This window comes from Equus przewalskii, chromosome 19 (genome assembly GCF_037783145.1).
Source record: "Equus przewalskii isolate Varuska chromosome 19, EquPr2, whole genome shotgun sequence".
NCBI lineage: Eukaryota > Metazoa > Chordata > Mammalia > Perissodactyla > Equidae > Equus > Equus przewalskii.
The window spans coordinates 36,980,484-37,005,983 of NC_091849.1; the positions used below are offsets into that span (position 1 = coordinate 36,980,484).

Below are 25,500 nucleotides of genomic sequence, written 5' to 3' on the forward strand. Positions count from 1 at the left end.
AGTCACATAGTCAATAAATATGAGCTGGGATGGGAACCCAGGGTTTTGGATGTTAAGTTCACAGCCTCACCTGACAAGGCATTTGACTGTTACTCATACTTAAGGACCAGATCGAGAAATATGGGAAGGGTTATAACAAAGTTATGTAGAACTACATAGGTGGCTGAACAGCATATCCCAAAGGTCAGCTAAAGAACTGAGGTCAATCTGGGAAAAGGTGTCTAGTGGAGGACCACAGACCTCCATCCCATTCACCCCCTGTCACTCATGTGGATGACAACTGCCGCCGCCAGCACCAGAAAGCAGAACCAAGAGGATGGACAAGCGTAATTCAACATGATCATCAGACCGTAACTACAGACTGAATCTACCAAATGACACATCACAGAGGGAAACGTAATATGTCACATTTAGGTTCAAAAACTCAATTGCCAAATCTACACTGGAGGAATTCTGTTTGGACAGCACCTCATGTGAGAAAAACACAGGAGCCTCCAAACTCAAAGTGAAGTAAGTCAAAGACAGCTGCCAAAAAGGCTAGTGGACGCCTAGACAGTGCCGACAGATGTCTAACCCTCAGAAACAGACACACTCTGCAGAGACCGGAGGGAGGAGCGTGATCGTGCAGGTCAAGCCCTGGTGAGGAGGAAGCCAGTCCGTGACCCTCTGGGCTGGAGAAGTGGACGGTGCGGGACACACCCTCTGGGAAGAACACTGACAAACGGACATGTGTTCCAGGGCTGTGCCTGGATTGGTAAAGGGACAAGAGACAGTGATGCAAAGAGGAACCACTGACAGAAATGGTCACATTCTAAGTCTGCCCGAAAGCAGACTAACAGGGCCTGAGCGCCGTCCTCCAATATTGAGGGAAAGAGCACGTGGAAGAAGAAACCAACTTACTTTGTCCATCTAAGGAGGGCAGAATTAGGAAGAAGTGGAATTTTGCCTTTTATAGATAACTCTATTATGGGTCTTACAATTTCGTGTTCTAGAAACCACTTTCACCTTGGTCTTTCTGTGCTTCAGTTTTCTCCTCTGCGAATAATGATGATGATGATGATGATGATGATGATGACGATAATGATATCTTCTTCACAGGGCTGTTGTGAGGATTAAATGAGTTACTACATGTAAATGCTTACAACAGTGCCTGGCACACTACTGTTATGTAAGTGTTTGCTATTAGCATTATTACTGCTGTTCTTGTTACCTCCCTGAATTGCAAGTGAGCTGCTCTGGCCTCAGACACTGTCTGGTACCCCTCTGTGTCCCAGCATTCTCCCCTGGCACACAGTAGGTGCTCAACACATGCTCACTGAGTCAGAGTTACGTGGAGGCACATATCAAGGCGCTCCGAGGAGGATCATTCCGAATATTTAGAGATGAACGGTCATCCCCAGCTGGTATTAAAATGTTCAGCGGGCTGAGGTTACTCAAAAATAGACTGAGCATTCTAGCAGGGAGGTGTGGGTGTGGTGGCTGGGGCCACACGCCCTGCAGGTGGTATGGGTCATCCTAAGGTTCTGTGATACCCATCTCCTTCTTTGCAAGGGGCCCTTGGCCAGGACAGTCCCGTGGCAAGGGAGGGGCAGGGATCACCCTCCCCACCTTTTCAAATGGGAAACCACGAGATTCGCCCTATCATGCCCCTCTTCCCAGCGAGAGCGTTTCTGGGACTCTTTCTGCCCGGCCAGCCTGCGTTTCCCAGGACATGCAGAAGTCCCTGGCAAACCTTGATGCAAATAGTGCTCCATTTCCTGGGTGAAAATTACATCTTGAGTCAATTTTCATAAAATGCAGTGACAGATTTAGGTGCTAGGAAGATGGAGCTTTCTCAGAAGGCATTAAAATGACCCGAATGGTTAAAATCAGCCAAAACCCAGCCGCCAGGGGCCACGAGAACAGCTTTCATCCCTCTGCCGCCTTGTGCAACTCTGGAGTCTAGGCCCTGCCTGGAGAAACTGCTGTGCCTGCACTTGACTCCCTCCGGTCATAGGATGATTAGCTCTCAGCCAAGATGCTGCTAACAGACGTTTGCAATGAACTAGCAGGTGGAGTGGTAAGAATTGGTTCCTGCTTGGTTGCGAAGGCGGTCTTCCATCCCAGGGGCAGTTCCATAGAGAGAGATCTGGATTTTTCTTTAAATTCTCCATCGCTGATACTTTTCTCTGTGGGTCACACAGAGAATCAGGCAAAGAAGTAGGGTCTCGATACGTTTGAGTGCATCTTCCCTTCTCCAGAAACAGCTTGAAGCCTGTGTCCTAGGGGTACCCATGTGACTGAGCTCTGCCAGTCACCCCTGAAGCCTGGGCATGGTGCTGACTGCCTCTCGTAAATGGAGTCAGTCTCCTCGACTCTAGGGACCCTCCTGCTCTGACATTCTAACCCCATGACCTCAGCTGTCCTCAGCCTGACAGCCATGAGCTCCCTTCAGTTGCCTCTTCCTGTATCTTGCCAGCGCCTCACCCTGAACGCTGCCAGCCTCGCTCATCTGCTCACTGTCTGCTCTGGATGGTCTCCGTTTGCCCCTCCGAATCCACTCCCAGCCTTCTCCACCCTGCTCTGTGCCTGGGAGGCTGGCCCATGTGGACTGCATCAACAGCTCCCTGCCCTAGGTCTTTCCAGTGGGGTTCCACAAGTGGGAGGTGCTGGCAGGGGAACAGAGGGTGGCAAGAGGGTGAGGTTGGCTGGGCTGACCGTGTCCTCCACTGAGGGCCTCTGCTCCTGTCAGGAAGCCTCCTTGCAGTTCCAGGAACCACCCCCTCCCCCTCCCCCCTCAGGCCTGGAGTAGCAATGGCTTCCCACTATTGCCAGCCCCATGATTCATCACCCCTCATTGGTTTCCCTAAACCTCGCCCACTGCTTTATAAATAGCCTTTTATTACATCCCCCAACTACTCAGGACCCAGACTGACCTCATCCAGGCCGCCCTCTGTGCCTTTGTTTACACCACCATCTTTGCTGCTGGACCCTTGTGCCATGTCCCCCGGCTTCACTGAAACCCAGCTCAATCAGCTCCTCCAAGTGGATGCTCCCACTGCTCTGGGGTCTAGCACCCTGATTCCGCCACCTGAGACCAATCCTGCCCCTCTCAAAAGAATGTGGAAGTTGAACCAGATGATCCTGGAAGTTCCTTCTGACCCAGATTCACCTCTGCTCCACATCATGCACCCCTTAGCCAGATGGCTTGCGTTTAGGTTAAAATTCCATTTAAAAAAATTTAATGAGCTATCAAAGTGCTTTAGCCAAACATGGCACTCTGGCTATAACTTCTCTCATTTTATTCTCATCGATACTTCTCACCATTTCTTCTGTTAAAATTATTCACGCACGTGACTCTCCCCCTCCAGGCTGCAAACTCCCTAGTTCCAGCTCGTGCTGCTAGTGAAGCTCTATTCTTTTGAACATCTTCCTCTTTCCCCAGGCGCCTCGTAAATGCTTACTGTTGCAAATAGTGGCTGAAATGGGGGGAGTGACTGGCAAGGCCCCCAACACTCTGGATGATGCTATACAACGATATTTACTGAGCAATGACTATGCACCATGCATGTTATGTCCATCATGTTGTTTCTCCTCCACCACAGGCCTACAAGGTAGGTGTTACCCCATATTATATAAATGGAAACTGAGGCACAGAGAGGTTAAGCAACTGCTCCAGGTCCTCCACAGATGTATTTGACACCCAGGCCTCACACCTTTCCTCTGCTCCACCCTGCGGGTACATGTGGTAAGATGCAACGTGGACAAACGGGGACCCTGACCCAAAGGGAGACAAGTCTCAATTACAGAATGCAATTAATGACTAGTGGAGCAGTGCCCTTCTGAAGAGGCCCTTCCAGACTTTTCAGAATGAATCACTAAGACATTAGCACATTCCTGCTTTCTATGAAGCTCAGCCAAAAGGCCTTAAAAGTAATTAGTTCACTTAAGTAGGCCAAACATTTCCCCAGCAATCTGGTTTACACTTTAATTGACTTAGAGTCTTGGAGAGGGCAAAAAAGTCAACTTTAGCCCAGCCCCTGTGGAAATATTTCCCATACATTTTATGGATAAAATTCACCCCCTTCAGCCTCTTGCCTCTGCCGAGCCTGGGAGGGGGAAGGGAGAAGGCGGAGCAGGGAGCACGGCAGGCGATGCTCCAGGCAGTCCGCTAACAAGGCAGGGGAGGTTCCTTACTAAAGTCAGAGGAACAGAAGCTTTCCTGGCCACTCTCATTCTCGTCATGTCCTCTAGGAAGCCCCTCTACCCCACCATGGGCTCTTGGCTTTGGTCATCTCGGGCACCATTCTTCTCCCTTCCCCTTTCTGCAGGCCCTGGGAACTGGCCCCTGTCCCTCTGCTCTCGGAGCTGCCTTGGCCCCATTAGGCTTTGGAGCGTCCCTCTCTCAGTGGAGACCCCATCCACAGCCCACAGGCCGACTTCACAGGTACAGGTGGAGAAGGGCATGGGGTGGGGCTGCCAAGGTCAAATCCCCTTTTGTCCCAGCCTTGTGCCACTTCTGATCACCAGAAGGCGTGAGCTCAATTCCTACAGCTCGGAAGGCCACAGGAAACCAGTTTTGGCTCTGAGTCCCAGTAAATCCGCCCCTACCTCCTCGACTACGGAAGAGAACATTCTTCACCCCCAGACTTCAACCTCGTCCTTGCTTGGCCAGACCTGCTTCTCCAACAGTAAGGAGTTCTGCTACTTCTGTTGTTCAAACAGGAGCCAGGGGCATCAAGACCCTCACCTTTGATCGGGTTCCCCCTTTTCCTCTCTGCACCTGAAAACCAGCTGGCACAGAAGGCCTGAGGGAGGAAGGAAGCAGAGATGGGAACGAGACCATGGCTGCCACATCCTTGCCTGGCTCCTTTTCCTACTCCTTGCATTCCTTCAACAGCCATTTATTAAGCACCTACTGTGTGCTGGGCACCATTCCAGGGGCTTAAAATATAACAGTGAACAAAGCAGATGAAAATCCCTGCCCTCATGGAGCTGACACATGACAAACAAGATAAGTAAGCAAACCAGAGTGCCATTTATGGTTTGTGGCACAAAATGATAAGGAGGAAAAATTAAGCAGGAACGGGCATGTGTGTTGGAGAGATTGAAATGTCAGATTAGGTAGCCAGGGAAGGCCTTGATAGGATGACATCTGAGTTAAGATCTGAGGGAGGTGTGAGGGGGCCACAGGGACATCTGGGAAAAGAGCATTCCAGGAAGAAGGAACAGCAAGTGCAAAGGCCCTGAAGCGGGAGGAGGCGGATGTGGCTTGAGTAGAGTGATGGAGGGAATGAGCAGTAGGAGACAAGGTCAGCCAGGTGAAAGAAGTTAATCGTGAGGGCCGGTGGACCATCATGGAGAGTATGGTTTTGCAAGATGGGAGCCACTGGAGGGCTCTGAGCAGAGGGACAGAATTTGACTTGGGTTTTAACAGGATCCCTCTGGGTGCTGGGAGGGGAATAGAATCAAGGTCTAGGAGGCTCACAACCACCCATGAAAAGTTTGTGATTCTTGAAAGTGAGCCCTTCCAGTCCGCCCTCTCCTCATACACACCACCACAGGGGCAAAAGGCACACGGAGCGCCGTGAGGACAACGGAACTGAGACAAGGCTGGCAAGGCGGGTGGTCCTGGCTTGTGGCAGGGCTTGGAAGCCAGGCTACCGAGCTGGGACTTGATTCAAAGCAAAGGGGAGTCACTGACGGTTTCTGATCAGGGCATCACTAGACAGAAGCCATGCTCACCTTAGTCAGAAACCAAGGGAAGGCTACTGTGGACAAGGCATATCCTAGATGCTGTACCAGGTCTCAGGCCACCAGACAAAGAGATCTTGGTGGGCTTGGACTCCCTCTGTCCCCCCTCAGACCGGGGCTCCCCGAGGGCGGGGCCGCGTCTCCCCTCAGACCGCGTCCCCCCTCAGACCGGGGCTCCCCGAGGGCAGGTACTTTCCCTCCACCTTCAGTCTCTTCCTGAACCAGCAGGGACAACACTCCACCTCTGCACACTTTACTGTCCTTCCTGGGGAGCTTAGATGCCGCAGTTAGAAATATCAGGTGGGATAACTCCAGAGTTTGACAAACACACAGACAGACAATCAGGGACAGGCCCATGTTACCAGAGTGGGAAAGCGGCTTTACCTACCTCCCGCCACTGCTTGTTCTCCATCCCTTGAGTATACATGACACACACTGTGGGGAGAGGAGAAAAAAAGGGTTAGCACCTCAGGCCAGGAGGAAGGTGGGACCCCAGATGGGGAGGGCCCCGGAGGGAGGGCACCTCAGGAGACTCTGGCCTGGGTAGGGGTGGGGAGGAGGGTGGGCGTGGGGTGGGGTTGAAGAAGCAGGCCTAGAGCATAGGCGTGTCTGGGAGGGGCACCCTTTAGGAGAGGGGGCAGGGACCATTCACATCCAGGCCAGAGCAAGTGTGAAGTGTGAGGCAGGTAGACAGGTGGGCATGACAGAGGACTGGGTGGCAGAGGTGTGGCCGGAGAGAGCCTCTGAAACATGCATTGTCCCTTTAGAGCCCAAGCAGCTTCGTGAGACCTACTATTAACATCAGCCCCACTCTACTGATGGGGAAACTGAGGCTCAGAGGAGGCCAACGACCTGTCTGAGGTCATATACTTGAGTGGCATTGCTCAGGACTAGAACCCTAGGCTCCAAAATCAGTGCCCATCCCCTCGGACCACAGCCACTTGGGGCTCTCAAATGCACTGGTTTCCCTGGGACTAGACCTTCTGGCCCCAGACACCCTGACCCCCCCCAACCCACTTGGCTGTGTCGAGGCTTCACTAGCACAGGGGCAGGGAAGGGTCAGACCCCCCCAGCTGTCTTTCTCTGGACAGTATCGGGGGAACATTCAACCGCCTGATGCACCTGGGACGGTGCCTGGCGCATAGTTAGTGCTCAGTAAGGGCTCCAGTGTTGGCTGCTGCCATCAGTCCTAACGTTGCTGCTGTTGTCACTGTTATTATTGTCAGAGCAGGACTTACGTGGGTCAGACTTGGAAAACATGTCTTTGTCCAAAAGGTTCCTGAAAGAGGGAGAGAGAGCAGGAGTTAGCACAGCCCAGGAGAGGAGGCGATCTCGGGGGATTCAGGCCCTTACTGAGACCCCGAGGCTGCCGCGAGCCTGGCCTCCGGCAAAACAGGGAGAGCTGCGGCTCCTTCTGCACATGTTTATTAGGCGCTCATTAAAGTCTGCGGGCCCTGGAGGTTCCTCAGCTCCGCCTCCCTGGGGTGTGTGGTGCAACCTACCCCCACCCACACCAGTGACACATACACACACATGCACGCATCTGCACACACACCTGCACACACATCCCCCCACACACTCTGTGTACCCTGGTACCCCGCGTCCCACAGCCCCTCGCTCTCGGCCCAAATCCCAATCTGCCCAATGTCTTAGCCTGTTCTGGAAATTCTCTTCTTACCACTTCTCTGTCTCTCAAAAAAATAAAATAAAATCAAGCAATCAAAATGTCTCCATCCAGTGTCCCATTCTCTCTGGGCTCTGCTTACAGCCAGTTTATTCCATCGTCTCATCTGTGCTGATGGATTAATGAATTACACCTCCCAGGGGACGCAGACTTATTTGAACAGGGGCCTTCTGTGGTCAAGGCCAGAGCTATCACATGGCCCTAATAATCTCACTTGAAGGCACTACAGCAAGATGATGGGCACAACGTTTGGGGACTGAGCAGTCTTTGAGCAGGCAGGTGCTGAGCCCCTCCTGCCCCGCCTCTGTGCAATCCCCCATCTCCCACGCATCGAAAACCACCCCCCCCGGCCCCCCCCCCCCCCCCCCCCCCGCCAGGCGCTGCCCTAAGTGTTATGCAAATCTTCCTACCCTGCCCTGCAAGATCAGCATTGGTAGGCATCATCCCATCTTCCAGATGAGAAAGTGGAGGCAGAGGGACATCAGGGAGGGGGATGTCCTGCACATCTGGTGTCCCTCATTCTACAGAGACCTGCTGCTGTCAGGAAGCAACACAGCCCCTGGAAACTTGGTTTCTGGCTGGGAAGTGACTCAACCTCTCTGAGCCTCCGTTTCCTCATCTGTACAAGGGAGACCATCGTCACAGCCTTGAAGGTTGTTGATGCCCTCCCCTACCTCCCAGCCCTCCTCGTCCTGTACACGCCCACCCACCATTTCCTCCTGCGCCTGCTTCTTTCCTGAGGGCTTCCTCTGGCAGGCCAGGCTGCAATTACCAGGAAGGTGACGCTCTCCAGGGCAGCCCTCAAGCAAGATGGGCAGGAGCTGGGGGAGAAATGCACTGCTTCCTCACTGCCGCCCCCTCAACCCTGGGGACAGCTCTGAGGTGTGTCCCACAGTCTCCCAGAGGGCCCAATGGGACGAGCCCCAGGGGCCCACCAGGAGACCTGCCCATTGAAGGCCCTGTTGACTCGGGTAGCCCGCTCATGCCCCGTCCCTGTAGGAGCTTCCTGGAAGCTTCCCCTGTGTGAGCTACTGACTGCTTCCCACACGCCCTAAAGCTAAGCTCTGCCCTTGCCAGCGAACTCAGCCTTGTCCCATCTCCCTCAAAGATGTCCCCAGTGGTCTTCTCACCTCCCCTCATGCCCTCCCACACCCCCCACAGGCCCCTGTGCCCTTTGAACCCCTTTCCCAGAGAAGAGAAACAATCGACACTGGTCTGTGTAGCTTCCTGACAGCCGACCCCAAACATCAGAGCTGGATGGGACCCTCAGGATCGTCTCTTCCACCTTCTCCTTGAAGAAGGAGAGACTGAGGCCCAGAGAGAGGCAGGAGTGGCCACACCCCACAGCAAGCAGTGGTAGAGCCAGAAAGGTCTAGAAGGAGGCTTTACCCTGGGTCACCATCACCAAAGCCATCAAGTGTGACAACCTGACTGGGCAACTTGACCCCACAGTCAACCCCACTGCCCATGCCCCCAATCCTGAGGTGGGAGACAAAGACCGACTGACAGACAGACAGATAGATGCAGTAGCAACCTGGTGCCAGCACATGGTGTCTCCTGCTGCCGGGGGAGGCCCCAGATGGTGAATCACCCCAGCTCTGATCCCTGAGCAGAATCCCAGAGATGTCCCCAAGAGAGGGGTCCCTGGATCCCCATCCTCCATTCCAGTCTCTTCATTCAGGGGCCTCTCCCCAAAAGCAGCCGCCCGGCTAGCTCTCCATGACCCCACAGGCACACAGCCCCTCACTGGCTCCCACCCTCCTCCACCAGACCTGCTCCCAGCCAGTGGTCACTTAGAAAACCATCGGATAAACCTCCCAGCCCACTGCAGGGAGCGTGGGATGAACCGATGCCCAAGGCAGCTCTGGAAAGCAGGCAGCAGGGGAGGGGAGACAGGTAAGATCCCACTTTCACACATGCTCATCCGCACCCAGGTGGGCAGACCTCCTCCTGCAGTGCGCTAGCTTTAGGGGCGGGAGCGTCTGTCTTGACTTAAACAAAGGACAAAAGCCTTAACACCAAAGATGACTCTACAGTGGTGGAACCTGAGGCACGATGAGGAGCTGGAAAGCAATAAAGAGGGCTGGGGGGCGGGACTTCCCTATGAAAGCAAGTGCTGGGGTTTGTCTTTGAATTCTATAATGAAATTCTATCACTACAGAAAATCCTAGAATGTTCAAGGTGGAAGGGACCCCAGAGGTCACCTTCTCCAATCCCTTTATAAATCAGGAATGTGAGCCTCATAGAGAGGTCAATTGACTTCTCAAAGGTCTGGGTGTCCAAGTTTGGGTCTGGAACACAGGTTTAGTCATGTCTAGGCTAGTGAGAAAGAGAGTGAGACCCTGGATTTTAGCCTAAATGTGAGTGTGTGTGCGTGTGTGTGTGTGTGTGAGAGAGAGAGAGAGAGAGAGAAAGAGAGAGAAGGAGTCTTATCTTCAAAGAGAAGTGGGCTTTTCTTGGCCCTGCTCACCCTTCCAGCTGGGCAAGAGGCACACAGCTTGACTAAGAAATAGAATCCAGCCACCTAGATTTGGTGGCTCCCCATCCAGTGACCTCAGGACTCTCACTGAGCCCTGGGGCATGGGCCATCCTGGCCGTGGCATCTGAGGGTAATGCAAACCCTCTTCCCTCCAGTCTGCTGAGATTATCCTCAGCGTCTGTGCAGACCCATTCCTGTCGTTCCTCTTCCATTTTGCCCTCCCTGGACAGACACTGACCAACAACCATTTCCTCGCCCCTTCCCCGAGCTCTCTCTGGCCTGCAGCATGCAGTCGTACTCAGTACACCCTGGGCTGCAAAATCAGGGGTGCATCTCTCTTTCACACAGGCCGTGCGCTCCTCCAGGACAGGGACCCCGCCTCTACTGCAGGCTGGCCCAGCACTGACTCAGCAGGTGCCTTGCGAATTGGATGGATGAAGGAAGACCAAAAGGAATGGCCAGAAGTGTGAGCGAGGCACTTGTCTCCCCTCCTGCATGGTGCCTGGTCATGCTCGGGGCCCGCCACTCTACTTCCTCTTAGCTGTAGAGCCTAATGCTTAAGTGCATGGGCTGGGTTCACATCCCAGGCTTGGACAAGTTACTTGCCTTCCTTATGCCTCAGTTTCCCCATCTGTAAAGTGGGACTGAAAACACTTGCTCCCTCAGGACTGCTGTGGGGCACTTGGACATAGTGAGGCTCATCGCATGGGTCAGTCATCATTGGCCTGGTGCTGAGCAGGGCAGTCACTCTCCTGGCGGGTGCTCAGGCTCACTTGGTGATGAAGGAGAGATGGGACGGGTGACACAAGCCATCTCTACCCTCACCGGTCTGAGAAGCCCAGACCCAACACATACACTGCCAGCGCCCCAGTGTGAAGTGCGTGTGGATCCCCCCACTGGCAGAGAGCAGCCCTGCCTCTCCCCAACCTCAGGCTCCTCCTTGACCTCCCTTCCTCTCTCCTCTCCCCCTTGAGGACCCTCTGCCCCTTTTCCTGGGTCCCTGCACCCTATACCCCTCTCTGATCTCTACCTCATCCACACTTGCCCCCTACCATGCCTCACCCCACCCGCCTCCCCTGACAGAAGCCTCATGGCCGCCGAGCCTGCCCTCTTGGCCTTGAGATGGCTTCACCCCATGAGCAATGGGCCTCTCGCTTCCTCAGACTCGCCCCTGCCCTCACTTGTAAAAAGGCAGATTCTTGGGCCCCATTCCTGGAGTCTGGTTTTGTAGGTCTGGACAGGGCCCCAGAAGCCATGTTTAAACAAACTACACACACAGACACACACACACACACACACACACACACACACACATTGTGTTCCTGATGGCACTTGTCCAAATACCATATGTCAGGACAGCAGGTGTCAGGGCCTCAGTTTCCCCCACCGCAACAACATACGCACACACAGCACTTGAAGGCTCTTACATGATCCTCACCCTGATCCACTGAGCACTCCAGGCTCAGAGATGGTGAGTGACTCACCCACAGACACACAGCCAGGAAGAAGCCTGGGGGAGGAAACCAGGTCTTCCACCCCGAAGCAGGGCCGGAACCACAAAGGCACAGAAAGACCGGACCATAAGTGCTTTTTCTCCACTTTCCATCTTTGGAGAGCTCAAAGAGAAGTCTTTTCCAATAAGCAGAAAATGTATTTTTTCTCCAAAAGAGCATAAAACCCTTCAGCTGTCCACACAGCAGCCTGGAGTTTGGATTCTTTTGTTCCTTAAATCAAGGCTGGGGAAGCAGAGCCGGGGCCCCTGCCCTCCCCGCTCTTCCCCGAGGAATCATTTCCAATTCAGCCGCAGCGGGAGAACGACCACGCACTGGGCGTGAGCTCAGGTCCCCAAGGCCCCAGCAAAGGGAGAAAGTGCTAGAAGGCCAAAATGAGAGCTCCTGGCTGGTGCTAAAGGAGGGGACCTGAGGCTGACAGTCTCCCATCGGCGAGGCTTAAGAGAGTCAGTGGTAGAAGCTGGGGCTCTTCAGTCAGAGAAAGGAGGAGAAACCCAGGGAGCCCCAGTCTGAGGGGGACGCGGCCCCGCCCTTGGGGAGCCCCATCTGAGGGGAGACTCGCTTGCCCCTGGGCTGAGTTGCTGGTGAACTGACCATCACACCTCCCTGGCTGTCTCTAAACAAAGCCCACGAATGCTGCCCGGATGCACCAAGCAATGACTCTGCCTACGGCACAGAAGGAAACATTAAGAGCACTCTCCCTCAGCTTTTCCTGCACCTGGGGTCCTTAACAGGGGTCCATGGACCCCCCCAAAACTTTAAGCAAATTGAGGCATATTGGTACAGATGGATGTATTCTTTCTGGGGAGCTTTCATCAGATTCCCGAAGAAGCTCACGAGGCTAAAAAGGTTAAGAAAAGATGGTTTATCTTCTTCCCCACAACCCTCCCTGAGCATCCCTTCTACCTCTAGGAAAAGCTGAGGGGTGTTGAGAGCATAGACTTGGAGCTTCCTCACTGGGTCCAAAACCCAGCTCCACCCCTTCTAGCTGTATGACCTCACCAAGCCTCTCTACACTTCAGTATCCCCATATGTAAAGTGGGGGTAATAACTGTCCCTCTCTCCTAGGGGTTTTCAGAGAATTAGTAGAGTTCATATACGCAAAACAGTGAGAACAGTGTCCAGCACAGAGTGAGTTGCAATTCAGTGCCTGGCGTACATTCAGTGCTCACTAAAGGTCTGTGGAGAGTGAATGGCTCCTAGGGATGCCCCATGTTCTCCCCTCCCTGCCCCTAATGCTGGGCTGGAGTAGGAACTTGAGTGCCCACATGCCCTCGTCCGCCACTGCCCATCTGGCTCAATGGCCTTCCTTGAGGGGAGCAGACTGGGCACAGGGGAGCCACCATCAGGGAGGAACAGGAATCCTGAGGAGGCCCACAGAGCCCCGTGGGCCTGAGGGACCTGCCAGCAACACCCCGTTTCTCTATGGAGCAATTCAACACCAATCATCTGGCCAACCCCCGAGGCAGGCAAAGACGGTGGGGGGGGGGGTGGGGGGGGCGGGGAGGGATGACATTCATCCAGGGTAGAATCTGCACCCAGTCCTTGGTTGGGTGCTTAACCTGGACACCCCGTTCACCTGAATATCAATGTCAGGAGGCAGACATTGTCCCCACGCTACAGGCCAGGCAGCCGGGGCTGAGCTGGGCGCCCCGTGTCACCCATCTTGCCAGGGGCGCACTGAGCCTGCACGCTGAAGCCCAGGCCCATCTGGAGGGGCCACAGGGAGCGCCTCCATTACCCAAACCCAGGGGTTCCCCAGGCCCATGCGGGCCAGCAGCGCCCCCTGGCACTCACACCCTCCGTTCCCTGCCCCCAGCCTCATGGGCTGCTCCCGAAGAACAGCTGAGGAGAAGACCTGGAGGGCTTTCCACGCCCTCCTGTCCCACTCCCCGCCCTAACGGGCAGAAGGAATCCCAGGCCAGGCGAGGAGGGAGCCGCAGAGGACAGGAACGCTGGCACCCAGCCCCTGGCACTCGCCCATCTCCCCTTCAGATCCCGTTCCTCGCCCGCGGGCACTGTCTCCCTGCCAAGCCACCTCGCCAAGGTCGGAAAAGTAACTGCACAGGGCTTAGAGAGCTCTCCTTCCTGGGGCTATTTGCATTTTTATTATCATTAATTATTGTAATAATCGTCCATCCCACACTGGGGCGTGAGCTCTGGCCTCAGAGGCATCCAAGCTGGAATCTCCACGCAGCCATATGGCGATTCTGTGACCCTGGACGAGCTAGTGAACCCCAGTTTCCTCGTCTGGGCGTGGGGTCATACCCGCCTCGTGCAGTGGTGAAGCCAATAGCCTAAAATAGAAGTGTAGGAAGCACGCTCAACTGCTCTCTCCCTTGTGCCCCTCCTGTCCCATTCATCAAGTCTCAAAGGTTTCAACTCCAAAAACACAGCCCAAATCTGTCTACTCTTCGCCACGCTACCATCACCATGGTCTCTCACGTGGACGCTGCAGTGGCCTCCTCCCTAGTCATGTGCTTCAATTCCTGGCGCTCCCCACCCCCAACCTGTCTACTCTCTTCACAGCAACTAGAGAAATTTTTTTAGAAGGCCAATCAGATCTCTCCTGTTTAACACCCCCACCCCCCCACCCCCCACTAATGTGAGTTCTATAGGAGGAGAGAATTTCTCTATGTTGTTCACCACCATATTCTCAGCACTTCAAACTGCTCGGCACAGAGAAGACTCTCAATAGCAAATGAGGATCAACATCAATTACTGAATGAATGAATGCATCAGTAGTGTTCAGTTACTGGTACCTATTATCATTATTGAGTTTATTCAGCACATCCTGGTTTATATAGAACTTCACAAACATAATCTCTTCTTCTTCATAACAATCCTATAGGAGGTGGACAGGACCAGTACTTCCCTCCAGTTTACAGATGGAGAGACTGAGGTTGGAGAACTTAAGTGACCCAGCAAAGGTTTCAGAGACGGTAAGCCAGGAAGTGCACTGACTTTAAGTGTCCTGCCCAGGATTCTTCAAGACCCAAAGGCATGCAGCTCTCCTCCTGGGCCCTTCGGGCACCATGCTAGGACGGCAGAGGCACATGATATGAGGGAACAGGGGCACCTCGCAATGTTTGAAATCACAGGAAGTCTTTTTTCTTGCCCAGGAAACTGGCAGGAAGAGAGGTAGGCAGGGGTCCAGCCAAGCTGTGCTGGGAAAATCAGTCCGCAGTCACCTAACACTGGCTGTCCACCGACAGCAGGAAAATCCAAGGAGCCAGGCCTCAGAGACACGAAACACTAGGCCCCTTGTAGCCCCAGGGAGCTCAGGCAGCCATGGGTCACTTGGAAAGGCTCCTTGTGGCAGAGGCCATGGCTGTCCATCCAGCAAGCATTCCTCACTCTCCCCCTGCTAACAGAATCCACATTGGTCCAGGTATCTGATGGAGACGCCCTGAAGTCAGAGAAGGCAGGCTCCTGTCTCTTGTTGCTATGGACTGAATTGTGCAGCCCCCAGGTTTATACATAGAAACACTAACCCCCACCGTGATGGGATCTGGAGATGAGGCCTTTGGGAGGTAATCAGGGTTATTTGAGGTCATGAGGGTGGGGCCCTCGTGATGAGATTAGTGCCCTTCTAAGAAGAGACACCAGAGAGCTTGCTCTCTCTCTTTTTCTCTGCCATGTGAGAACACAGCAAGAATGTGGCCATCTGAAGCCAGGAAGAGAGTTCTCACCAGAACTCAACCATGATGGCACCGTGATCTCAGATTTCATCCTTGAGAACTGTGAGAAATAAATTTCTGTTGTTTCAGCCACCCAGTGTATGGTATTTTGTTTTGGCAGCCCAAGCTGACTCATATACTAACCTAGAGGCAGGCATGAGTCCTGGCTTTGGCTATTGAAAATAGAAGGGAAAGCCCGCTGAGAGATTTTGGAAGGGATTATGCTTTCCAGATAAAAAGAACTTTTCAGAGAAAGGCCTTTGGCCCTATGGTCTGCTTCTCATCTTTGGATGTGTTGTAATAGCTGGAATAGAGGCAGCCATTTTGTAACAATGAAACCCACCACTTGGATGACAGCAGAGTAGAAAGATAGCTGGGTCCTTGATGGAAAGTGAACTGACAAACCAGCACTGAGATAATTTACCTCCAGACTCATTGTGATTTGTGAAAAATAAATGTATTTTGAGTTTGAGTTACTATCAAATTTTCTGTTACCTACAGCCGAAGCATTCCTAACTGAACCTGATTCCTCTGTGCCCCAAGGCCTTCCAGCTTTATTCTCTTCACCTCTTCCTCACCCTTTCTTCCCAATGAGAGCTCATCTCCAGCGATGGCCTTGGGTCTGAGCAGGGGGAACTGTGGGTTGGGAGAGAAGGGATGGTAAGCTACCACCATGTGGTCTGGATGCCATGGAAGGTTGGCTGCCAGCCCATGATGACTCTCTCTGGTCTCTGCTCCCTAGAGTTCCTCTGGGTTTGTCTCCCAGAACCAGAGGCACCCCTGAGCAAGGAAGGCCTCTCCCATCCCTGGAGAGAGAGCACTACTTCTTGGCCACATTTATCATGGTTGGTAGTCAGGCTCCTCCCGTGACCCTCATGCAGACCCCAATCCTCAACCTCAAGAAGCCCTTGGGAAGTCTGAGGAAACTGAATTTGGATTCCCTTAACCTCTCTGAGCCCTGATTTCCTAATCAGCAAAAAGGGAAAATCTGCTATCTACCTCATAGGATTGTTGTAAGGTGAAAAAGATATAGTAATTATGGTAGGCAGAAATCTAAGATGGTCCCCAACATTCCCGGCCCCTAGTGTCCAGGCCTGCACAATCCCCGCCTCTGAGTGTGGGTGGGACCTGGGAATATCATTGCCTCCTCGCTCCTGGCATCACTGTCACTTTATATAAGACTCCGCAGTAGCCGACTGGGGAGAGAATCTCCTGCCGGCTTTGAAGAAGTGGGCTGCCGCGCTTGCCGTGAGAGGCCCAGGTGGCTAGGACCTGAGGGCGGCCTCCAGGAGCTCAGGGCCACCCCAATCCAACAGCCAACAAGAAAACAGGACTTGGATCTTACAGCTGCAAGGAAGTGAATTCTGCCAACAACCTAAACAAGCTTGGCTTGGACCCCAAGCCTAGGACGAGGTCAGAGGCCCTGCAGATACCTCGATTCCAGCCTGGAGAAACCCCGAGCAGAGAAGCCAGTCATGCTGTGTCTGGGCTTCTGGCCTCCGGAAACTGTGAGATAACGAGTGGTTGTTGTTTTAAGCCGCTAGGTTTGTGGTAATTTGTTATGCAGCAATTGAAAACTAATATAATAATCTTAGTTGGAACCAAATTGTTATTTGAGTAGGTCAAAATCAGTTGAGCAGAGGCAATGGCATATGGTTCAGCCTAACACAGATGTAAAGTGCCTAGCGTGTAGTAAGCACTCAATAAATCCCACTGTGATTATCCCCCTGGCTCCACTAAAGAGTGCCTTGGCGAACTCAATGGCTGAATGGAGTTGTTCCTAGCACTGGCTCTGACAGCTGCCACGCTGCCCTCAGGCCCCCTTCCCCAGGGCCGCCCTCCCCCTGCCTGTCAGAAGAAAGCTTTCAGAGCCCAGTCGCACCCCTTCCGAGGGCCCAGGGCACAGCTCCTGAGCTAGGCTGCCCCTTGGGCCCCAGGGCAGCGAAACGCCAACCTGAACAGACAGCAGAAATCAACGTCTCCGGGGCGGAGGCAACAGCTGCCCACCAGCCCCCCCACCAGCTGGCGGGAGAGGGCAGCTGCTTGAGAGATTCCAACAGGGCTAAGCAACCGACTGCCCCTGGCCTGTCCCTCCTTGCCCTCCCTCCGGGTCTCCGGAGCCCCACCATGTGCGATCTGCATGCTTCTTCCAGCAGGACCCTGCGGGGGTGCAAAGGTTTCCTGTTACATAAAAAATGCAAATCGCTCTTTCTAACCAACACACTGGTCCAGATTCCCACATCAGACGACACACAGAGACCTGGAAGAGAGTGGGGCCCTTGGGGAATGGGACACTGGACAGATGAGTTTTTTGGGGTCTGTGGGAGGCTAATAGAGTCAGGAAAGTTCTGGAACAGACCATCAGAGGAAGGAGAAGCTTGTGGCTCACACTTTCTACAATGTCTGCTGGTTTCTGGTTCCACAAATCATCTACCCGACTCACTCCCAAAACAACCCCTCAGAATCTCTAAATGTACACAATATGTCAAATATATCTCAACAAAGCTGGGGGGAAAATAAGAATCTCTAGATGGATCAGATCTCCAGGACCCATGCAAACCCTGAACCCAGCTACAGCAACAAATTTTCCATTACTTTCAGGTGTTAAATAATAAGCACCATAAATAACTACTCATGGATTAACTCACTTAATCCTCCTAACTGTGAAAAGGATTATTATGCTTCTTTTAAGGATGAAGAAACTGAGGTAGAGGTGAAGGAGTCCAGCAAGGTCACAGGAGCAGAGCTGGGATTTGAACCCAGGTAGACAGAGCCCATAGCTCACATTCTTAACCACTGAGCCAAACAGCCAGGGGCTCTATAACCTTTAGCCCTGAGTTTCCCAAAGTTGGTAGAAACAATTGTCTGAGAGTAGACCATAGATTAGCCCAAGAGATACCCTATCCAAAGCAGGAGCCCGAATGGTCCATGCCACAGCATCATCTGCCTTCAGCGGAGGCTTGGCTGGCCTCTGCTATGCTTCTGTGCTGGCGCTCAGCCGAGCCCCTGTAACAGGCAGCCTTGCTCAGCTGGGAGTGCTGTAGGATAGACATGGTGGAGGGTCAGGTCCTCCCCTAGGCCAGAGAAGAGAGCTCCTAGGGCTGCAGGGAGTGGTGGGGACCTTCTTAAGGAGCAGAGAGGAAAGGGAACTGGCCCCAGGAATGCTAGTTTCCAGTTCCCTCAAACATTGGCCCTCTCAACCCCAGCTGCCCATCCCGAAGTCCCCTGGAGTTCTCACCCCATCAACCCCCTCTACCTGCCCTACTGTTCCCTGCCTAACAGCAGGTGTCAACTAGATGCTCAGGGCAGGAGCACCCTTAGCCTCCTCTCCTGGGGCCCAGTCGGTGCTGACCACGAGATGGGGAGCAGGACTTGACTCTCATTAACTGCTGATCATTGAGTGTAGAATATGCTGGAGAAAGCCTTTCCGTGCAGCTCTCCCTCCTCCCCATCTTCCTCTCTCCTTCTTCCCTTTCTCTCTCTCTCTGTTCTAGAACCTGGATAGTTGGACCTGGTTGAGGCAAAGAGATGGATTTATAATTTTAAGCCCCTTCAGATTGTTTTCTCACCTCCTCTCTGTTCCAGGTGACTCTTCCCCTTTCTCCCCTTCTGACCCACCTCCTCACCCTCTGGCTTTGTCAGAAGAGCAGGAACAAAGCCTGGGACAGGCCCTCCTCAGGCTGATGGATCATATCGCCCGAAAGGGAACGGACACCAGGGTTGATCCCAGAACAACATCCCACAAGAATTCAGACGCATCCCTAGGTCCCTCTTAGGAGTCCTTTGGACACCTTCACTTCCAGAGAGCAAACAGGAGGGGCCAAGCACTACTGCCTTACAGTAATTATCGTAGCTACCTGTTGAGCACCTACTGTGTGCCAAGCAAGTGCAAAGTATTATGCTGGATGCTTCACAATCCTCTACTCTCTAAGTTAATTCCTCCTACAGTATTTGTCAAGCACCTGCTAGGAGCCAGTCACCCTTCCACGCATGTGAGCTGCCTCCGAGAATAAGGTTTCTCAATGAATATGGGTTCATTGTTTGCACTTGACAAATGGGGGAAACTAAGGCTCAAGGTTTGCCCCAAGCAGTGGAGCAGATTCCATTTCAAGGCATCTGACTCCAAAGCCACAAGGCCATGTGTCCCCTGCCTCCTCTCCTTGCCACTGGTGTAGAGGGTTCACGGTCTGAGTCAGGTGGGGATCCCCGCCCTCAGATGCTTACGGAGTTGCTTTGGAGGAAGAGGGATGAAGTCTACACATGTGAGCTGTCTTCAGGGTTGAGTGCTCAGTGTGTGAGTGATCCAGTGGCCCAGGCTGAGTACTCAGGGCCCAAGGGACACAGAAGACAGTGATTCAGGCTGGGTGTCTCATGGGCGAGAAGGATGGCTGGAAGTGGGGAGCATGAGGCCATACTTTTCAGGATGGAGAGACATGAACTGGCAGAGATGAAGGAGGGGGGAAATCTGGATGGGGAATGGGCTATTCAGAGGCCTAGAGGTGGGAAGGATCCCCAGACAGCTCTGACACAGGCGTGATTGAAGGCTAGGAGGGAGCGGCAGGCAGGCAGGCGCGGGGATGTGCGCCCCATAGGAGAAGGGAGGGCAGGCGGTGGCAGCTGTTGATGGCTGAGGAGGTGAGACTGGAGCTAATGGGCCATCAGGAATCTCCCAGCAGAATAACAGCAGGATGCAAATGGCGCTGGAAGATAACTCTGACAGCACTGTGTGTGGGACCACCGGGGAGACATGTGGGAGTCATCACAGGAGCCCCGGAAGGGCCTGGAGCACCGGGACAGCTGAGTTCCACCTCATCAGCCCTCCCTTCCACTCCCCGTCAAATCTCCACCAAATTCCTCCCTCTCTCCTGGCCCAGCCCAGCTCCTCTGGCTCTGTCTACACCTCCCCAATGCCACAACTTTGGAATACCGGGGTGGGGGGCAGGGGAGTCTGACCAAAGAGGGGCCTGGAAAAGGATGGGTGGGAAGTAGGAACAAGGGCACGGCCAGGACTCTGGAAATGCTCTTGGTCATTTGGGGCAGAGGGAATGTCATCTAGGAGGAGCCTCGAGGTGGGCCCTGCCTCGGCCACAGTGCCCTCACTGTCCCAGCAAGGCAGTGACCCTGGGCCAGGCACAGGGTGACCGCACTAGGGAAAAATCCCCCTTTCTCCACCTGGACCTCCTTACGGCCTGGGGCAGCCTTCCCCTCAGACAGCAGAACCTGGGGGAGACCCAGCTCTTAGATGAAGTTACCACCAAAGCCTGTGTGACCAGAGGATTTAGGGGTGCTAGTGCGCAAAAACGCTCCTCCCTCTCCCCCGCTGGACTCTCAAATCCTACACTCGGTGTTCTAGTCCTTTGGCTTAAGATTTTGTACCCAAGTTGTTGTTTTTTCAATGGTGCCACTTTAAGTTGTTATCAGTTATCCACACCTCAGTATGAATGAGTCAATCTGATCCTTTTTCAAGACTCACTTTTGTTGTTGGAGGTAAAGAAAGGCTTTAGAATCTTGGGGTCGAGGACGCTGGGTGGGTGGGGGAAGAGAGGATGAGAGTGTCGGGGCAAAGGAGGGGAAGAAGAGAGAAAAGGAGGGCACAGAAGGCAGAGGCTGGGCACGCCTGGGAGGGATGGGGCAAATCACTGCTTTCTCGATCTGGGGAGGGGTTGACCAGAAATATCCTGTGCGAAGACCCTGGTACAGCCTTTCACTACCCGGTTCTCCCGACTCGGGCGCCTGGACCCCTATTCCTGTGTCTTCACATCTCCTCACAGCAACAGCCCGGAGTACAAACTTTCCGGGATACGACCCCAAGCCTGGCTTCCCATTCAGCCGTCGCCAATGGCCGCTAGGCAGGGGCTTTTGCTGGACAGGCCGGGGGGCGTCCTGGCGGCGAGGACACTCTGGAAGGGGGCACGCGAACGTGGAGGGTCTGAGCGGCAGGGACCGCGGTGCTCCAGGTCCAGGGGCGGGGCAGGGGGACCCGGCCAGCGGGCGGCTCACCTGCAGGACACGGTGATCTCCACCTTGGTGGCGGGGATGCTGCCCGCCAAGGAGTCGAACTCGCTCAGCGACGCCATGTCCTCGGGCTGCTCCATCGCCCAGCGCGCCCCCCACCCCAAATTAGTCACTCCCTGCGCGATTCACGCCTCCTCCGGAGCAACTGAAACCCTGGGCTCTCCCCCAACTCCGGAGCCGGGGCTGGGCGGCAAAGGGCGGAGAGACGAGCGCGAAGAGGGGGCGTGGGAAGTGAGAGAGGGAAGGCGGGGCGGAGGGTGCGGGGGCCGCGGGTAGAGGAGGGGGGTGCAAGTGACGCGACCAGGAGGCTGGGGGCCCAGCGGAGACGGGCAAGGCGCCCAGGGAGCTGGGGCGCAGCGGGGAGACGCGGGGGGCGCGGGGAGAGGGCACCGGGAGGGACGCACGGAGTCGTGGCGAGGGACAAGGGGAGAGGGGCTTGCCGCTGCGGGCGGGGGCAGAAGGGGTGCAGGAGAGGGAGAGGGGCGTGGGGGGCCGGAGGGCGCGGGCGGTGGGGGTGGCCGGAGCGCCGGGGCTGCGCTGCCTCTCGCTGGGTCTCGGCGCGGGCGGCGGCGGGGCTGGGGACGCGGCTGCGAGCGCCACCTCCTCGGCTTGGGCTCGGGCTCCGGGGCGCCCGGGCTGCGGGAAAATCAAATCTGCCCGAAGCGGCCGCCTGCCGCCGCCCGGGGCGGACTGCGTGCCGGGGCCGCGAGCACAGGAGGGGGCGCCCGCAGGGGCCGGGGCGGGGCCGCGGGCGGGGTCTGCGCACGGGTTTGAGTGTGTCTGTGTGAGCGTGTGAGTCTGTGTGTGTGCGCGCGCGTGGCGGGCGTGGGGACGCGGCTCCAGATGCTGGGAACCTGGGGAGCGACAGCCAGTGATGGTCCCGGCCGTGCGTCTCCATCTGCGCCTGTCCCCCACTCCCCACCCTCCTCAGGGGTCTCCATACTGGGGGAGGGAGAGGGTTCCGGAAGCCAAGTGGCATCCGTTTGAGAAGGGTCTATGCGAGGCGGAGGTGGGGAGGGACGTGTGCAAAAATGACACCACCACCACCACCCCAGAGGCTTGGAGGTTGTTTCTACTGAAGGTGCATCCTTCCAGGGGGCGGGTCTCAGTCCAGAAACATACTCCACGTCTCCTGGGGAGGCGTGTGGGGGCGACCCCAGTGCCCGGAGGGGTCGCCTCGGTTTTCCAGTGGCTGAGTCGGTGCATGGGCGCTCCCCGATCCGCCCCTGGCTCCCGCCGGGCCTGGCACGCCGAGTCAGCCACCTAAGGCACGCGCCAGCGCCAGTGCCCTCCCCATCCCCGGCCCGTCGTGACCACACGGCTGAGCCAGCCCCAGGTCTAGAAGCTTCCTCCACCAGACTGAGGGCGGCCAGAGCTCCCCAGGCTTCTATGCCACCAGCACTGAGTAGGCGCCTGCAGCGTGAGGGGCTCTGATCCCTGCCCTGGGGGAGAGGGGAGAGTTGAGGCACCTCCCTGGCGGCCCCCCTCCCAGCCTGGCCCTTCCGGGCCTGGGTCGCAGCGCTGTGGCATCTCCCAGGGCTGCGCGCGCGTAGACGCGTCTCCAGAAAATACCCCGCAGCCCCTCCTCAGCCCCAGTCTAAGCTTTGCTGAGATGGGGCCCCCTCTTCCGCGCCCACCGCCCACGCTTCGCCGGGACACGCCTCGGTGCCCGGGGAGGGGCGGCGGGGCCCGGAGCCTGAGGCTGGGCCCGGAAAAGCCACGCCCTCTGGGCCTGGGCTCCGGCAGCCCGGCCTTGACCGGCGCGTGGAGATTCTGTCTGAGGTCAGTTCCCAGAACGTCAGATACAGCTAGAGTCAGAGATAAACATAGGAACATGTTCCTCCGCCTGGGTTAAGTGTTTTCCGTTTACACGTGGCTCAGGATCTGCCAGTCTCGGTTCTGCCACCTGGGACCGACAGGCAGCGGCAGAGGCGCTGGGGTTCCCAGAGTTGTGGGCGCGGCTGGGTCCAAAGGCCCCACTCGCTTGGGCTTGAGGCCGTCTCTCCACGGAGAATATTTCAGGCCTCCTTTCCAGAGGGATGCAAAACGGGACTAGGAATCTCTGTGCCCACCACTGCCCACCCCTCACATACCTGTCCTAGACAATGACATTTGTTCCATCAGTATCTACTGCGTCCCTGCCGTGTGCCTGGCCTGGTCTGCTAGGGCCATTTGGGAAGCGTCCCTGATAACAATGAAAACACCATTCTATTTTTCAAAGACACTATGCTTAATTTTTTTTTTGAGATATTATTCACATACGATAAAATTCACCATTTTAAAGTGTACGGTTCATTGGGTTTTAGTACATTCACAAGGACCATGCATGATTTTAAATTCTCGAAATAATTATAGATGTGAGGTATTATTATGCACATGTAATAAATGGGGAAGCTAGCGCCAGAGAGACTACGTAACTTGCGCCTGTCATCACCCAGGTGGGAACTGGCAGAGTGAGAATTTGAACCCAGGCCCTTGAGACCAAAACTGACTCTGAACAAGAGGCTTGACTGCCTCTGGGGATGGAGCCAGATGACAGGGGGTCTTAAAAGCCATCTATGTAATTAGGCCCTGTTGGGGAGGACAACAGTAGGGAGCCATTGCAGGCTGTTGAGCAGATGAGTGGTGAGACCGATGTTCTATCATGTAAACCTGTCATGTGACAGCATCTGGAGTAGCAGCCCCAGGTCTCTTTCTAGAAAGATTGGAATATGTCCGTTTCTCTCTATTCCCTCTTAGTCACTGCATTTCCACTGCTGGCTCTTTGGCAAAAAATTGTATTGGGCACCTACTTTGCACTGTGCTAGGCTCAGAGAATAAAGAGATGAAAAGGACATAGTGTCTGTCCCCAGAGTTCCCAGGCTAGTGGGGGCCCCAGGAAATGCAGACGGATGAGCCACAGTGCAGCAGGAGCAGTGCTGTTGAGGTAGGTGTGAAGGCCCTCGGAATACAGAATAGTGACCAACAGTTCTGCCCCCCGAGTGGGAACAAGGGAGGGTCCAGGAAACCGCAAAAATGAGGCGCTATGGAGACGGACAGTGAAGATGAGGTTTGTTTGGTTCCCCCAGAAGCAGCCCCTGCCAGGAAGATCTGAATGTGAGTGGTAGTTTATTCGGGAGATTAAGGAAACGCTATATGTGGGGAGTGTGGGGGTGAGACAGGGAAGGCAGCCAATAAGGGCGGTTTATCAAGCCAGTCGTCACCGTGGGCAACTAGGGCTCCTTCCCACTGAGGAGCTCTGGGCAATGGTGTAGAACCCGCCTCAAACTTAGCCTGCGGGAGGGGTGAGGGAGCAGGGGTGTGTATACACCAGCTTTCGGCAGTCAGCCCCAGTGGCTGACCGCTGCTTCTGAGGGTGTTAATTCCCCGGCCCTCTGGGCTGACCAGCACAGAATGGCAACGCAGGTTCCAGAAGCCAAGAAAGCTTCAGGCAAAGAAACGCAGGTGCTGGCAGTTGGATGGGGGGCAGGAGCGCACTGAAGTGGCTGAAGGTGAGGGCATTGACAGGACGGTGCTGCTGCAGACGATCAACTTCTGCCTGGAGGACAAGGTTGGGCAGGCACTGCTGGCAGGGAACCAGCATGATTAAGGGCCAGAGAGCCATGTTGGGTGCCCCTGGTGTGGCTGGAGCACAGGGTGAGGTGGTGGAGGTAGAATAGGAGGCCAGGAGGCGAGGGGCCATGATGCGAGGCCACAGGCCTTGGCTTCCTTGGCTGCAGAGGTTCGCAGGAGACACTGAAGAAGGGGTGGTCTGAAAGATGCCCCTTGGCCACATGGCCCACCCCTGAGCCCCAGAACACAAAACTTGCTGATCAGCCCAGGGCAAAACGCTCAAGTCCTTGCTCAAATGAATTGCTGACGGTTCAAAGGCAGCCCGAGGGCACTGCCATGGGATGGGTCATTTCTCCTTTGAGGGATATGACAGTGTTGAGCAACTGAGGTCACCTGTGATGTCCAGGCAATCCAGCGGGCAGGCCAGCAGGTGCTACAGACGTGCTGCAGACACGCTGCTGACGTGCTGTCTGGGCCTGGCAGCCTGGCCCACACTGCCACGTAACCAACGCTCATCCCTCTGATTAAGAACTGTGAGCACGGAATGGGCCATGCCCAGAAGATCTGGAATAATCAGCATCAGCATTTTGCCTTTGCCATCCAAGACTGCAAACATGCTCTCATCTGACCTAATCCGCAGTGTTAATGACGGCAGAGCAATTTCAAGAGGCAACTCGCAGCATTGATAAGGAGAGGAAAAGCACCAGGGGGCGGAGGAGGCAGAGCTCCTCACAGAGCAGGCAGCTGCTGCCCCCGACACCCCCCAAGATCTGCCCTCAGATCTGCCCTGTTTGAGGCTGGGGATGGTAAGAGAAGAGGGACACAGAAGAGCAGAAGAAGGAGTGT

The 25,500-nt window shown here is 55.0% G+C and overlaps 1 protein-coding gene across 2 annotated transcripts in view; it reads right to left on the bottom strand.

Moving 5' to 3' along the window:
- CPNE5 (copine 5) overlaps positions 1 to 21,937 on the bottom strand; it is an 86,036-nt gene extending 64,099 nt beyond the window's left edge. The window contains exons 1-3 of one of the 2 annotated variants that reach the window (XM_070584482.1): positions 21,088 to 21,937; positions 6,972 to 7,012; positions 6,122 to 6,168 (exon numbers count right to left, since the gene is read on the bottom strand). In XM_070584482.1, coding sequence (XP_070440583.1) covers positions 6,122 to 6,168; positions 6,972 to 7,012; positions 21,088 to 21,182 — 183 coding nt within the window. In that variant the 5' untranslated portion in view covers positions 21,183 to 21,937. The remainder of the gene's footprint in view (positions 1 to 6,121; positions 6,169 to 6,971; positions 7,013 to 21,087) is intronic. The other variant, XM_070584481.1, reaches the window with a different exon arrangement.
- Positions 21,938 to 25,500: the final 3,563 nt, after the last annotated feature.